We start from the raw sequence: 16755 nt of genomic DNA on the forward strand, positions 1-16755 counted from the left end.
GGGAGCAAATACTATTTTTCCCTCACTGTAACAAACTGAATGGCAAATGTGTTATCTTAAACACGGTTTGATGAATGATGAATGCCAATGTTCATCAGCGCATTGAATGAAGTCGTTAGACAAACAGGGCTAACTGTGACTGACCTAAATATTGAATATGCACTTTCATTCTATTAAGATACTCATCTCGTTCATTGTATCAGACAGGTGAAATTAACCAAAACGAAATACATTAGAAATCTATCATGTCTGTTGGGCGAATTGCCAACTAAAACCACAATCTGCAATCCTCTATGTCATGTTCGGTGACCATCTCAGTCTCACTGCTTTCCATAATTGAAAGAGAAAAGTCGATGTTTCTTGACTTCTCATATTGTCTTCTTTAAATGGGTGAGTCTAGACGTCTACTGGCAGTTACTGAGAGAATGCAGCATTACATTTTCATACTTGTACTGCTCAATACTTGTATTTACCTTAGTTCACCCGAGTTGAAGACTTACTCCGACTGAACTTTTTAGGCTCAGTGAAGGGGCTAATTCCACCATAGTGGAGCTGGATTAAACATGAATCTCTGACAAGTCCAGCACTATCGCAGAATGAATCATTCAGAGGATGTGGAGTCTTCAGCAGAGCAGGATGTCATCGGTGTGAGCTGTGAAAGTACTGCCAAATAATATGCTAATAAATATACGTTAGCAAGGTTAAAGGAGGAAAATAGTTGACTGAAAGTGGCAACGTGCTTTAAATATGAAGCATAAAAGGAGCAGGTGAAAATGGTCCTTTTCTGATGGTTTAATAAACCAAACGTAATATCATCTTCCAGCGCTTCCGCACATTTATGGAGATTCACTCTCCAATGTATTGACTATTGTGTTTAAAATGGATCCTTTAACTTTGTGTTTTGTCCTCTACCAACCGTGTACAGTACCAGTCAAAAGTTTGGACACACCTACTCATTCAAGGGTTTTTCTTTATTTTGAATATATTCTACATTATAGAATAATAGCGAAGACATCAAAACGATGAAATAACACATATGGAATCATGTAATAACCAAAAAAGTGTTAAACAAATCAATATATTTTAGATTTGAGATTCTTCAAAGTAGCCACCCTTTGCCTTGATGACAGCTTTGCATTCTCTCAACCAGTAGTCACCTGGAATGCATTTCAATTAACAAGTGTGCCTTGTAAAAAGTTAATTTGCTGAATTTTTTTCCTTCTTAATGCATTTGAGCCAATCTGTTGGGTTGTGACAAGGTAGGGGTGGTATACAGAAGATAGCACTATTTGGTAAAAGACCAAGTCCATATTATGGCAATAACAGCTCAAATAAGCAAAGAGAAATGACAGTCCATCATTACTTAAAGGTCAGTCAATAAGGAACTTTCAAGAACTTTGAAAGTTTCTTCAAGTGCAGACATAAAAACCATCAAGCGCTATGATAAAACTGGCTCTCATGAGGGCTGCAATAGGAAAGGAAGATCCAGAGTTACCTCGGCTGCAGAGGATAGGGGCTCCCAAGTGGCACAGAGTCTAATGCACTGCATCTCAGTGCAAGAGGCGTCACTACATACACTGGTTTGATCCCGGGCTGTATCACATCCGGCCGTGATCGGGAGTCCCATAGGGCGGAGCTCAGAGTTATCCAGGTTAGGGGAGGGTTTGGCCGCGGTAGGCCATCATTGTAAAATAACACCTCCAGGCTGTGTAAGGGCTATTTGACCAAGAAGGAGAGTGATGGAGTGCTGCATCAGATGACCTGGCCTCCACAATCACCCGACCTCAACCCAATTGAGATGGTTTGGGATGAGTTGGACCGCAGAGTGAAGGAAAAGAAGCCAACAAGTGCTCAGCATATGTGGGAACTGCTTCAAGACTGTTGGGAAAGCATTCCAAGTAAAGCTGGCTGAGAGAATGCCAAGAGTGTGCAAAGCTGTCATCAAGGCAAAGGCTGGCTACTTTGAAGAATCTAAAATATATAATATATTTTTATTTGTTTAACACTTTCTATGGTTACTACATGATTCCATATGTGTTATTTCATAGTGCTGATGTCTTCACTATTATTGTACAATATAGAACATATAAAAAATAAAGAAAACCCCTTGAATGAGTAGGTGTGTCCAAACTTGTGACTGGTACTGTATACATTTTTAGACTAGTAATATATTGACTGGTACCTACACCATTTCCTGGTATTGTAAGTTAAACATTCACCAAACATGTGTTCCCTTTGCAGTGGTTTATCTTACCATTCAAACCCCTCAGGATATACACTACTGGTAAAGACATATATGTACCATATATGTAAATCTATGGCTTTGCTGGTAAGCTCTCCCACACTCCCCCTCAGCCTACCTTGCAGCTTGGTCTTGGGGATCTTGCCGCAGGGCTTGGTGGCGCTCACTGTGTTAGGACAGGTGGCATCCATGAGAGCGCGTTTCAGCACCCCAGTCCGGTTCTTCTTCCCTGTCACCAAGTCACACTCTCCCCAGGCCTGGAAGTCAAACTTGCATTCACCTACAGAGACATGGTTAGAACAGAGATACATGTTCAATATAAAACACACATTTTACAGGATTGTTACAGCCACAGACATACCTACTGTATAAACACTGCCGTTCAAAAGTTCGGGGTCAATTAGAAATGTCCTTGTTTTTGAAAGAAAAGCACATTTTTTGTCCATTAAAATAACATCAAATTGATCCGAAATACAGCGTAGACATTGTTAATGTTGTAAAGGACTATTGCAGCTGGAAACAGCAGATTTTTTGTGGAATATCTACATTTGCGTACAGAGGCCCATTATCAGCAACCATCACTCTTGTGTTCCAATGGCACGTTGTGTTAAATAATCCAAGTTTATCATTTTAAAAGGCTAATTGATCACTAGAAAACCCTTTTGCAATTATGTTAGCACAGCTGAAAATGGTTGTTCTGATTAAAGAAGCAATAAAACTGACCTTCTTTAGACTAGTTGAGTATCTGGAGCATCAGCATTTGTGGGTTTGATTACTGGCTCAAAATGGCCAGAAACAGAAATTTCTTCTGAAACTCGTCAGTCTATTCTTGTTCTGAGAAATGAATGCTATCCCATGCGAGAAACTGCCAAGAAACTGAAGATCACGTACAACGCTGTTTACTGGTCTGGTCTGTATGGAGGAGTGGGCCAAAATCCCTGCTGCAGTGTGTGCAAACCTGGTCAAGAACTACAGGAATCGTATGATCCCTGTTATTGCAAACAAAGGTTTCTGTACCAAATATTAAGTTCTGCTTTTCTGATGTATCAAATACTTACGTCATGCAATAAAATGCAAATGAATTACTTAAAAATCATACAATGTGATTTTCTGGATTTTTGTTTTCGATTCCGTCTCTCACAGTTGAAGTGTGATTAAAAAAAAATATAGACCTCTACATGCTTTGTAAATAGGAAAACATGCAAAATCGGCAGTGTATCAAATACTTGTTCTCCCCACTGTACTTCAAGTTAGAAAATCCTTCCCCTAACCCTGACCTTAACCCTTTCACCTAACTACTAACCATATCCTTAACCCTAACCCTAAACCCTAGCCTCGCTAATGTTAGCCACCTAGCTAATGTTAGCATTAGCCATTTAGCCACTTAGCTAACATTCACAACAAATTGGAATTCATAACATATCAGTATTGCAGATTTGTAATATATTATATGAATTTCAATTGGTAACATATCATAAGAATTTTAATTTGTAACATATAATACAAAATGGATGATGAACTTCCACAAATGAATACATACCATATCATACTAATTTGACTGTCCCAGATTGGTATTTACTATGTTACGTCTTCCCGTAAGTCCAGGCTGCTTGTATTATGGTGATTGTAGCACCCAGAAGACATCCCATAGGTTGAATACAACTGATCAAGTAGAAAATGAAATGTAATTACATTTTTCGGCCTAGAATCAGCAATTAAGACCTGTACCCTCAAGCTCAGAGAGCTGCTGTTGTGGAACATCCTTTCTTTTACTGGAAAGGGGATTTTTTTCATAAAATGTCTGATTTATTTTAGTTTTATCCGTTAAATAATCTGATCTTCTACTCAAAAACACCAGAACCGGTAATATTTGCAAAAATAATTACATTCCAACTATTCTCAGCCCCAGGACTTTCTTTATCAACCACCAACTGGTGCACCGTGTTATTAGCCAATGTATGGCTTTCCTGCCAAGACCGGATTGTCTCCTTTATGCTCCATTTTGCCCAGTTTCTCCACTCTGAAGATTCCATCTGTCTTTCCCATACATAGACTGTCTGACGTTCTCTGCCTTTCAAAGGGGGCCTCCACTCTTTCACTTGATATTTTATTATCTTTATGGAAGGAAAACATTTAAGCAGTCTACAGACTGGATTTCATTAAGGATCTTATTTTACAATTTCATTCAGAGTCCTCTTTAAACCCCTCCCCCAAGGATGCAGGGCTGTTCCAGGAAAGGTTAGCCATGCCCCGTTCTTGTGTGTAAGAATGTGTGTCCGCATTCGTGTGTGTGTGTACGTGTTTGTGTTTGTCATCCCTCCATCCCTCTCTCCCGTCCTTTTGTTGGACTCTGGCGTAGCTTCCTCTTGGCTGTGACACTCGTTTTCCTATTTCTCTCAGAGAAAAGCTTGGGCCGCTGTCACCTGGCTCTGAAATCCCAGGGCACTCGGCTGAGGGGAGCGAAGGGGGGTGAGGAGGGGTTGACAGGACTATTGTTCTGGGAATTCTACAGGGATCTTCAAAACAGAGTGCTCTAAAAGCGTGTGCCTCTGTACCTATAATTTGGCAGTGAACACGTGTAGCATATGGGCATGTGTGAACCTTACTCCTCAGCCTGAAGTGTCCCCGCTTGCTAGCTTTTCATGTGGCGCTGCCTGGTAAGATGCTTCAGGTGGGCAGTCACGTGTGCTAGCAAAGCAGAGATTTTGGGTTCAAGCCTGGGTGTGAGCTGAATCAGGAGGAAGCTAGTAGGGAAAGTGGCAGGTAGCCCATGCTCTGTTTGGACTCACATCTCTGCTGTATATACCCAGGCTGTAATTTCCTGAACCAGGCAATCATTCTCTGGGAATGTCCATTCATGAAGACTGAATTGGAAACCCAACTGAATATCCTACTCCATTGAGTAGCAGCATGTTTTCCCCTTTAATGGACATGGATACACAACAAAAAATATTACCAAAACAAAAATACATAAAATCCCTAGACCAGTCATGTTCGTGCTGAATTGTAAATGTGAGTCCGCTCCCCATGACCACACTCACACACCTCCAAACTGCTTCTTCCAGTTACAGGGGATCTTGCAGCGCTGGGTCTTGATGGTCTGCTTGCAGTCGGTGCCAGTGCGTGTGCCCTCCCTGGTGCCCAGGCCGCAGTCACCCTCGTTGGCCACACACACACTCCACTGCCACTCCCCACAGTCCGACTTACGCTCCTTCTTCCCTGCAGGATCGCACACACACACCAACCTTATACTGCAGTTATGTCTGGAACATAATTATGTGGGCTGTAATTAGGCCCGTCTAGAGCTACACTACCACTGTGAAAGGTCAAAGTATTCAAATATATAAAGCACCGAGATGTGCGTCTGTCATTGTGAGTCTGCAGTGAGCCCCCCCCCCCCCTGTATTTATGCACAAATCTGACCTGATTTGAGCTTTACATCAAATTACCATTCATACCTTGTAGCAGGTACTGTAATAGGAGATCCCCCTCCATCCACATATCAACTGTCTGACTGCTACCAATCTGCCGGTGTTTCTCACCTTGTTTCTCAGCTTTCCCCCCCTCGCCTGCTGTCACTGTGAGGACCAGGAGGGCCATGACGGCCAGAAGCGTCCACTGCTGCTGTCCTGACATGCTAGGAGAGAGGGAGAACAGGCACTGAGGAATAACAAGTACAGCAACCAATGTAACACCACCCTCTCATTTCTTCAGACGAAGGGGCAGACCTGACAAAGAACCACAGCATGCCCCTACTTACATGTATGGTTCACAGTTACAGGTGAAGGCAAGCTCAGGCTATTTGTGGAATAAATGGTTGTTATCTGCTACAATGGCCTGCTGTGTGCTGCACTGTGCTCGTGTCTACAGACGTGTATGATGACATGGGGAAATTATCGGCTGTCAGACAATGATACAGACGATTTGGGAATAGAAATAAACCTTTTTTTGCATGTTCTTTATGAATAGACTAATTGTTTCCCCTCCAGGCGCTCTCCGGCCTCCCAGCGGCCCAATAAAGAGAAGCACCATTCTAATCGCGGGTGCTGCTGTGCTCGGGAACTCTGGGTGGTGGAATTAGCGCACCATCCCCGTTTCTCATTCATTCCTTCTTTCACTTTCCCCCTGTTTATTTTCGAGATACCCTAAAACCCACAGAAGGGGAATCAGCATGAGATTTAAACAATTACCGAGCGTCTTGGATGCCAAAATGCTCCACTGTGCCCAAATTACTGCAAAAGGTACAGCCTGGCTGGGAAATCATTTACATTTGTCAATTTTAATTAATCATGAGATGACATGGCTCTTACCAACCCCCTGGCGCACTTGGCCCTGTATTTTTAGTCCTCTCCAGTTTGAGACTTTGCAGAAGTTGATGCTCCCCACGTCTATTAGCCATGTAGGCAAGGTGATAATCAATTTAAAAAGATGGCATTCAAACTCTTTCTTTTCTTTTATTATTAGCCATTATTAATAGAGTATTCACTGGTTTGAATTCACTTCTGCTCTCCGTGCATCTATATACAATGAGTCTACTCTGAGTTGAACTCATCTGAACCCTTACAGTACAGGGCTTGAACCCTCAACAGTGGAAGCATACAGCATACCCACTTGAACTCAGAGGCAGAATAACATTTGATTTGATTTGAGAACCCCTTTAGACAGACTGTTTTCTTGCCAGAAGCAGTTTGGTGTCAGTCAAACTGTTCAGCCAATGGTCCATTCTTCTCTCTATTCCAAGAAAAATCTTGTTGGTCCAACACTTTTGATCGTTTCTAAAAATAGACAACCTGCAAAGTCTAAAGTGTTTTCTGAGAAATTCCCCAATCGTACTTCTGGTTTGCAACCAGGAGTTTGGAAGCTACGGCATTGTGACTTCTCAAAGGAGAAGTCTTTCCCCTTAATGATTAATAAGCAGTCTGCAGATGAGTTCCAGTCCAGGTCCAGGTGTAGTTGAGGAGGGCTACAGGTTAAAGGGGGATATCAACCTCCTGCAGCGTTCAGTACAGTATGTTCAGACAGAATAGTTTGCTGAGGGGTAGACTACAGGGTTTCCCTCATTGCAATGGAATCAAGTGTTCCTCCTTTCACTCACTGGTGCTGTGCATCAAATATTTACACCCAATCCCTTTCTGTCTCTCAGAGCATGACAACACTTTCCATAATGGATGAATGGATTGATTCAGTACACTTGACTTTTAGATGCTACATGTGCATCTCCATTGTAACCTGGATTTCCATTGTAAAAAATAAAGATGTTTTTATTGTCACATACACCAAATAGGTGCAGGTAAATGTGTTGTTTTACAGGGTCAGCCATACTAGTACAGTGCCCCTGGATCAAATTAGGCTTAAGTGCCTTGCTCAATATAGATTTTGTTCACCTTGTTGGCTCGGGTATTCAAACCAGCAACCGTTTGGTTACTGGCCCAATGCTGTATCTGCTATGCTACCTACCGCCCTACTACTACAGAGTCGATCGATAATACCTGAGTTCTCAGATACTGTACACACCATGCATACTGTACCATACCCAGGGTATCGTATGATATTTAACTTGTATTTGAGAATAAAGTTACGATTTATTTTCCCACTATCCCTCCCACGACCCATAGATAATTTCAAATGTATATCTTCTCATATCACAACCAGACACAAGTCACCCTATGACAGTGGAATTCAGTTGGGGTTGTGAACCTCCAGTTGGGTTGGCAAAATTATACTTTTTCATAGATATATTTTTTCTTACCGTAAAATAAGAGTACAGATTATTGTATGGGACAATATACAAACGTTTTTGAGAAAGATTATTTGAAAAATACAATTTTATTGAGTGAATGTATTCGGTACTTTTGTCCAATGTCCTCTGTCACATAAACAAAAGTCTTGCCTGATTATGTATGTCCATGTATGCTTGCTTGCTTGCTGCTGGTTAGTGCTGAGCGATTAACCACATCAGTTCTATGTCATTCAGTTTGTTTCTGTGAGCTCAATAGTCAAATTGCACAGTATATCTATAGATTAATCAGATCCAGTCTGAACTGTGCGATGTCGTAGGGAGTTGTAGTTTCCAGCAGGCCAATATTCTACATAGTTTAGTGCATAAAGCATGGTAATTAACTACAATGACCTTAATGTAATTGTCCGTCCGGTCTGTGTTTCCAAAGACAGTACAGTATGAAACTATGTATGTTTCTTTACGCCTGCTACAGAGGAGACAAGAATGCGGCATCGTGAGGGGATGTAGAGATCCACTGCTGCTTTACCAGGTATGTCTACCTGAAAATACATGATCAAAATAATTGTTAGTTGGTATTCAGCAGTCATAGAAGCATGCGTTACTTACTTTGAAGAACTACAAAATTGTGATTTTTGTCAGACAGCATAGGCTGTCTATAGCATAGCTCTATAAAGATTCAATGATGACTTGGAATGAATTAAGAAATTAATCAAATAAAACAAATGTAATATACACAACAATTTAAATATTTTATTAAAGTAAAGTCATGTGAATAAATTATGGTTAATAAGTAGTAATGGGCAGTCACTACCATCATGGGACTTGTATTAATTGTTTTATTCTGTGTTGTTACAGCATTCAACACAAATAATCGAAACCGAAATCGAAAACCTTTTAATTTTTTTATAATCTAACCGAAACCATACCGACCTCAAAGCACTACTGGTTCAGCACTACTGCCAGGTTTACAGGCATGATTGAAGCCTGTGTTTTCTTTGGGTATATATTTTTTTATTCCAGTCTGTAGATCTGCATTGTTGCAAAAGCTACATCCAAATGCATGGTCAACTTCACAATATTTATTAGTTACTTTTCATTTCAATAAGAATTGAAGGTGATATGTTGATGTAAAAAATGTAAATTTACCACTTCAAAGGTTGTCATTAGATTTGGGATGGGTGGGGATGCGAGAAATTATTGTGAAAAAAAGTAGGGTCCCCAGAAATTCTGGTGGGAAAAAAATGGGGTCCAAGCTGAAAAAGTTTGAATACCACTGGAAGCCAAATGAGAAGACCTAATACAATGAGTCATCACTCCTATCTGTCACAATGAAGTGGGATTCTTTCCTGTGGCGCAGCGGGGAAGATCACAGTGTGGAGTGCTGGGTAGGCATGTGAGGCCCAACCCCAATCACTCCGTTAGAGGAGGATGACATGGCTTAGGGACCACAGGAGAACATGTGTTCACCAGCTGCCAAGCAGGCGGGTGCACCTCAGTCCTCCTCAGCCCTCGACAGAAACACTGTGGCAGACACAGTCCATGAGCCAGGCAGAATTAGTCCTGTCAAACACTCCATTTCCCCATTGATCTGTGAACAGCGGTGGCGGCGCTCAGCGAGTTTGTGGAGCTCACCACAAACTCCTTCCCCTCCATTCCCGCTCCACTCCCTCTCTCATTGATACTGCTTCAATAGCCTCTATTCATATCATATCAAGAAAAGAGCCGTTAAAATGAATAAATGAAAAGACAGAAAGAGAATCGACTGGGGGGTATTAGCTTTCTAAAGCTACATGCAAAATATTGGACCACAGTCATCCTCCAAAGAACGAAAATGTACACTTGATCTTTTTTTCATGTTTTAATATTTTGAACGGAATAGATGATATGGTAATCCAACCATTACAACTCTCTACTGGTATGATAGAGGGAAATATCCTAACAAATGAGGGGGATTCATGTACTAGCATGCTGTGGTAAGTAGCCATACATAAATAAAACATGCATTGAATTCTATCCCCCTGAAGGCTCAGAGGCAAATCCCCATTTTCTTAAACCAGCAAGAATTCAATTATACATAGATCGTATTTTGAGATAAGTATAGCCTTCAAAGCATTGTTTTAGGTTTAAATAAGCTTTCCACTGTTCAGCCGCTCACAGATTACGAAAACAAATAGGCCTAAACAAACTTGTGAACAGGGAGAAGTAGCTCCCTCCCTTCCCTGTCCTATGCCTAGTATTGTTGTTCCAAAATGTAATGCGTACATGACAACATTCTGTTATCTTAGTGAGAAGGTGACCTACAATAACGGCGTACCGGTGTTTATGTAGGCTAGAGAGATGGCTATCAATGACACTAAACCAGGGTGCTAAACCTAGTTCTGGAAATGACAGATTGCTCAGATCACAGCGTCCTATAACTGCCTGGTCACCTGGCGGGTTTATATACTCCTTAAGACGTCATTGTGATATCTTATTACTTATTATATAAAACCTACAGTAGGTGCAACAACCTCTAATGCTTGGTACAGAGCTATGAGAGGGCCAGGAGTCTTTCCTGACTTTGTGAGAAACTCCAGGCCTTAGTAAGATCAGGTCATCACGTCACTCTCGATGGTGGCCCCTAGTTTAAAACGTGATGCCAGACTATCTCAAAAGAACACAATTCACTGGTTGGTTTAGCTATTACTTTCTGTTGACTCTTATTGAAAGGGAAAATGTTTGAGTATTTTTCTATTTGTCCTTGGGGAAAGTAGCATGGATATACACCTTTGAGATGTTTTAATTATATTTTAGAGGAGCAGAAAAAGGCTTCATCCAGACACACAGTACATTAAAAGGATGTATTTTTTGTTGAGTGTTTGCCTGTTTGTGTTTCATCATCACACCTTAAGATACATTTCTAAACAGATGAAAAACATCTTGACTACGGAGTGCAGTGTAAGACTGGTTGCAAACACAGCCACCAGGTATACAGTATGGCCGGAACAACATAAAAGTTCACAAAACCCTAGAAAAACAGATATGACTGTATTGCTAGACATTTCTGCACGGTTGGAGCTAGAAACACAAGCCTTTCACTGCATCCACGATAACATCTGCAAAACTGTGTATGGGACCAATAAACTTTGATTTGATTTGATTTCATAGAAAAAAAACATGGTAAACAAACCTCCACCAGCCAGAGGAAGAGAGTCAAAGTCATGGTAAACAAACCTCCACCAGCCAGAGGAAGATAGTCAAAGTCATGGTAAACAAACCTCCACCAGCCAGAGGAAGAGAGTCAAAGTCACGATAAACAAACCTCCACCAACCAGCCAGAGGAAGAGAGTCAAAGTCATGGTTAACAAACCTCCACCAGCCAGAGGAAGATAGTCAAAGTCATGGTAAACAAACCTCCACCAGCCAGAGGAAGAGAGTCAAAGTCATGGTTAACAAACCTCCACCAGCCAGAGGAAGATAGTCAAAGTCATGGTTAACAAACCTCCACCAACCAGCCAGAGGAAGATAGTCAAAGTCATGGTAAACAAACCTCCACCAACCAGCCAGAGGAAGAGAGTCAAAGTCATGGTTAACAAACCTCCACCAGCCAGAGGAAGAGAGTCAAAGTCATGGTAAACAAACCTCCACCAGCCAGAGGAAGATAGTCAAAGTCATGGTAAACAAACCTCCACCAGCCAGAGGAAGAGAGTCAAAGTCATGGTTAACAAACCTCCACCAGCCAGAGGAAGATAGTCAAAGTCATGGTAAACAAACCTCCACCAACCAGCCAGAGGAAGTTAGTCAAAGTCATGGTAAACAAACCTCCACCAGCCAGCCAGAGGAAGAGAGTCAAAGTCATGGTTAACAAACCTCCACCAACCAGAGGAAGATAGTCAAAGTCATGGTAAACAAACCTCCACCAACCAGCCAGAGGAAGAGAGTCAAAGTCATGGTAAACAAACCTCCACCAGCCAGAGGAAGAGAGTCAAAGTCATAGTAAACAAACCTCCACCAGCCAGCCAGAGGAAGATAGTCAAAGTCATGGTTAACAAACCTCCACCAACCAGCCAGAGGAAGATAGTCAAAGTCATGGTAAACAAACCTCCACCAGCCAGAGGAAGAGAGTCAAAGTCATGGTAAACAAACCTCCACCAACCAGCCAGAGGAAGATAGTCAAAGTCATGGTTAACAAACCTCCACCAGCCAGAGGAAGAGAGTCAAAGTCATGGTAAACAAACCTCCACCAACCAGCCAGAGGAAGAGAGTCAAAGTCATGGTTAACAAACCTCCACCAGCCAGAGGAAGATAGTCAAAGTCATGGTTAACAAACCTCCACCAACCAGCCAGAGGAAGATAGTCAAAGTCATGGTTAACAAACCTCCACCAACCAGCCAGAGGAAGATAGTCAAAGTCATGGTTAACAAACCTCCACCAACCAGCCAGAGGAAGATAGTCAAAGTCATGGTAAACAAACCTCCACCAGCCAGCCAGAGGAAGATAGTCAAAGTCATGGTTAACAAACCTCCACCAGCCAGAGGAAGAGAGTCAAAGTCATGGTTAACAAACCTCCACCAACCAGCCAGAGGAAGATAGTCAAAGTCATGGTTAACAAACCTCCACCAGCCAGCCAGAGGAAGATAGTCAAAGTCATGGTTAACAAACCTCCACCAGCCAGCCAGAGGAAGATAGTCAAAGTCATGGTTAACAAACCTCCACCAGCCAGCCAGAGGAAGATAGTCAAAGTCATGGTTAACAAACCTCCACCAGCCAGAGGAAGAGAGTCAAAGTCATGGTAAACAAACCTCCACCAGCCAGAGGAAGATAGTCAAAGTCATGGTTAACAAACCTCCACCAACCAGCCAGAGGAAGATAGTCAAAGTCATGGTAAACAAACCTCCACCAACCAGCCAGAGGAAGATAGTCAAAGTCATGGTAAACAAACCTCCACCAACCAGCCAGAGGAAGAGAGTCAAAGTCATGGTAAACAAACCTCCACCAGCCAGCCAGAGGAAGATAGTCAAAATCATGGTTAACAAACCTCCACCAGCCAGAGGAAGATAGTCAAAGTCATGGTAAACAATGGCTGTGGGTAAATGTTGTCTCCGTACATCAACCTTGGAGCTATCAAGCTGAGGGGGAGCAAGTCTTTACTCATGATCCTCCATCCTTCATTGAGGCTTGTCGCCATTTTCCAGTGTATTTTGTGACTGTATGACTATTATTTTGTGACTGTATTATTTTGTGACTGTATTATTGTGTGACTGTATTATTGTGTGACTGTGTGCAGACCATCCTCATTATCTCTACTAACAGCCACGCACTACCAATCTCCAGAGATATCCTCTTATGAACACAAACAGTGAGTGTGTGTGTGTGTGTGTGTGTGTGTGTGTGTGTGTGTGTGTGTGTGTGTGTGTGTGTGTGTGTGTGTGTGTGTGTGTGTGTGTGTGTGTGTGTGTGTGTGTGTGTGTGTGTGTGTGTGTGTGTGTGTGTGTGTGTGTGTGTGTGTGTGTGTGTGTGTTGCAAGGTGCCGAATAGAGCAGGAATCTACATAGCCGAGGCAACAGGCTTGTTTAATGATAGAACACATTAATAACGATGACATGCAGTGGCTCAGTGAGTGCATCAGAGCTGAAAAGACTAAAATGGAAGACATCAAATTATGCGTGAATGCCTCCATTACATTCAAGAAATTACATTTAGCATCTAGACACCCACTCTCTGTGTCCCACAACCTAAACCCACCATTTTCTGTTCAACAATCGCTCTCTCTTACACTTCCAAACACACACACACACACACTATCCAAAGATCCTAGGATCTCTCCCTTGCAAAAAGCATACAGTCCATTAACCACCACCAGAGTATAAACTCTCCAAACAAACAGCCCCTCTTGATGATAAACAGTCTCAATGCAAATATCTCTTATTTAGATCTTTTTCCACTTGACTGCCAGTATATCTGTTGAGCTGTGAGCTGTTTGACGTAAGACAGATGGGAATCCCATGTCTGTTTTAGAAAAGTCTGCTCTACCTAAATGTCTCTCAAAAAATGAGCAGCTTTGTGCACATGTAGATCGTCACAACTCTCCAGAAAAAAATCGAAGTAAAAAGATTTCCTTTAAAGCGTCTCCGTTCACCCCTGCAGGTTAGCGTGCAGCCCGAGCTGCGTTGCCTCAGCAGTTTAGCATATTAAACACTGTAACGGTTCATTACCATTAGTCCTCCTGTCTTCTGCATTCAAAGGCTTTACTCAACAAAGATGCCCATGTTTGTTTGTGTTTTGTTTCTGGCTCATACAAATTTGCATATTTTATGAATATTCATTTTCAACCGGGACTTGGGGACTTGAGATGGCGACACTGGGGCGGAGCTGAAATATTACCATTTTCCGGAAGCACTTTTACCCCCTCTTCGTTTTGATCAGAATTCATCATAGTGAGACGGGTGGAAGTCACGCTTGAATTAGCTGTGGGAAGCCTCTGGCTATTGGAGAGATGTGTTACCTCTCTCTCTCTGAGGGGTTGGGGTAAATGCGGAGGACACATTTCGGTTGAATGCATTCAGTTGTGCAACTGACTAGGTTTCCCCCTTCCTATCCATCTTTCATTTCCTGTTGTTTTGGTTCCTTCTTGTTTGCTGGAAGTAGCAGCTTTTTGTTCACTTTAGATCCTGTCTCTCTTGCCAGTTGTGTTCCTCTGATCCCCTCTCACATGCAGGCCTGACGGGCAGACAAGTGACAGCAGCCTGTCCCTCTAGCCTCACACTGTTAGCACCTCAGTCATCTCCATATCTCTCTCTCCTCATCTCCTTCTCTTCCTCTCTCTCGCTCTCTCTCTCTGTACCTTTATCAGCTCTCTCTCGAAAGCTTCCAATTTAGATCAGCCCTCCTAATTGAAGAGACAATTGAGGAGACGTTGGTGAAAGCACCTTGAGACACTAGTTCATTAAATCAGGTCTGAAAGACAGCATTTGCGTACGCCTTGGGGAGTTTGGTCTGGCTTTTGATTAAAGCGTTGTCGCTCCCCTCGGACGTGCTCTCTGGTTTTCTCTCTCTATCACTCATTCCCTGTACACAGACAGTGTGCTCATATGTTTATGCTACTTTCTTTCAGCTATGGAGCATTGTTTTGATGTCAGTCACGGGAAACTGAGTGGACGACGGAGGTTATCACAAAGGACTGATAGTTTTCAACGTGAGTGTCAGCGCCAAGGACAGTGAGGCTAAATAATGAATAATACTTTAACAATAAACTATTTGCATTAACATCATAGATGCATGAATAGTGTCGAAGGTCTCCAAGGATTTCATTAACTGCAGGGCGATATCAATATGTTAAACCCACAACGTTATGCAAACACCAGCTCCAATGTGCTCTTTAGCTCTGACGGTGGAAGCTTGACTGTGTCTTGACTTCACTATTATAGGTGCAAAATATTCTACTGCAGAACTTTAAAGGCCACAGGCTTACTTTTAACATCACTCAATACTTTTTCGAATCAAACTTTGACTCTATACTTCTGACTTACCAACCATGAATTTGCAACGAATCAGCAACTGAAAATGTTTCACTTAACCTGAAAGAAGAAAAAGTATTGAACTGAAAGAACAAACCAACCCTAAGAGGACGGATTTAAAATGATAGTACTGTTAACACAATTGATTTCAGAGTCTTTGTTTTGAGCAGTGAAGAGCAATCTACAATACAGTATGTTCATTCAAACCGACACATTCACAGAACAGGGGAGGCTGCTGAGGGGAGAACGGCTTATAATAATGTCTGGAACAGAGCAATGGAATGGCATTAAGCACATAGAATTCATGTATTTGATATCATTCCACTTATTCCGCTCCAGTCATTACCACGACCACATCCTCCCCAATTAAGGTGCAACCAATCTCCTGTGTCACAGAGACACCACTTCCACAATCATACCCACCCCCTCCTCAATGACAGCTTGGCATTACAATGTGAAGGGTTTCAAAGCGCGAGACAAGATGTAACCAGCCTGGCTAAAGCTGCTAGAGGACAAGATGTAACCAGCCTGGCTAAAGCTGTTAGAGGACAAGATGTAACCAGCCTGGCTAAAGCTGTTAGAGGACAAGATGTAACCAGCCTGGCTAAAGCTGTTAGAGGACAAGATGGAACCAGCCTGCCTAAAGCTGCTAGAGGACAAGATGTGACCAGCCTGGCTAAAGCTGCTAGAGGACAAGATGTAACAAGTCTGGCTAAAGCTGCTAGAGGACAAGATGGAACCAGCCTGGGTAAAGCTGCTAGAGGACAAGATGGAACCAGCCTGGCTAAAGCTGCTAGAGGACAAGATGGAACCAGCCTGGCTAAAGCTGCTAGAGGACAAGATGTAACCAGCCTGGCTAAAGCTGCTAGAGGACAAGATGTAACCAGCCTGGCTAAAGCTGCTAGAGGACAAGATGTAACCAGCCTGGCTAAAGCTGTTAGAGGACAAGATGTAACCAGCCTGGCTAAAGATGTAACTGGAACTAAAGAGGACAAGATGTAACCAGCCTGGCTAAAGCTGCTAGAGGACAAGATAACCAGCCTGGCTAAAGCTGCTAAGCCTGGCTAAAGACAAGATGGAATCACCAGCCTGACTAAAGCTGCTAAAGAGGACAAGATGTAACCAGCCTGGCTAAAGCTGCTAGAGGACAAGATGGAACCAGCCTGACTAAAGCTGCTAGAGGACAAGATGTAACCAGCCTGGCTAAAGCTGCTAGAGGACAAGATGGAACCAGCCTGACTAAAGCTGCTAGAGGACAAGATGTAACCAGCCTGGCT

At 42.4% G+C, this 16755-nt stretch overlaps 1 protein-coding gene across 2 annotated transcripts in view; it reads right to left on the reverse strand.

Annotated features, from left to right (window-relative positions):
* LOC127906844 (pleiotrophin-A-like) overlaps positions 1-16755 on the reverse strand; it is a 64906-nt gene that overhangs the window by 7500 nt on the left and 40651 nt on the right. For both annotated transcript variants that reach the window (XM_052460575.1, XM_052460574.1), the window contains exons 2-4: positions 5785-5879; positions 5288-5461; positions 2361-2522 (exon numbers count right to left, since the gene is read on the reverse strand). In XM_052460575.1, coding sequence (XP_052316535.1) covers positions 2361-2522; positions 5288-5461; positions 5785-5878 — 430 coding nt within the window. In that variant the 5' untranslated portion in view covers position 5879. The remainder of the gene's footprint in view (positions 1-2360; positions 2523-5287; positions 5462-5784; positions 5880-16755) is intronic.

This window comes from Oncorhynchus keta, chromosome 13 (assembly GCF_023373465.1).
Source record: "Oncorhynchus keta strain PuntledgeMale-10-30-2019 chromosome 13, Oket_V2, whole genome shotgun sequence".
NCBI classification, from domain to species: domain Eukaryota; kingdom Metazoa; phylum Chordata; class Actinopteri; order Salmoniformes; family Salmonidae; genus Oncorhynchus; species Oncorhynchus keta.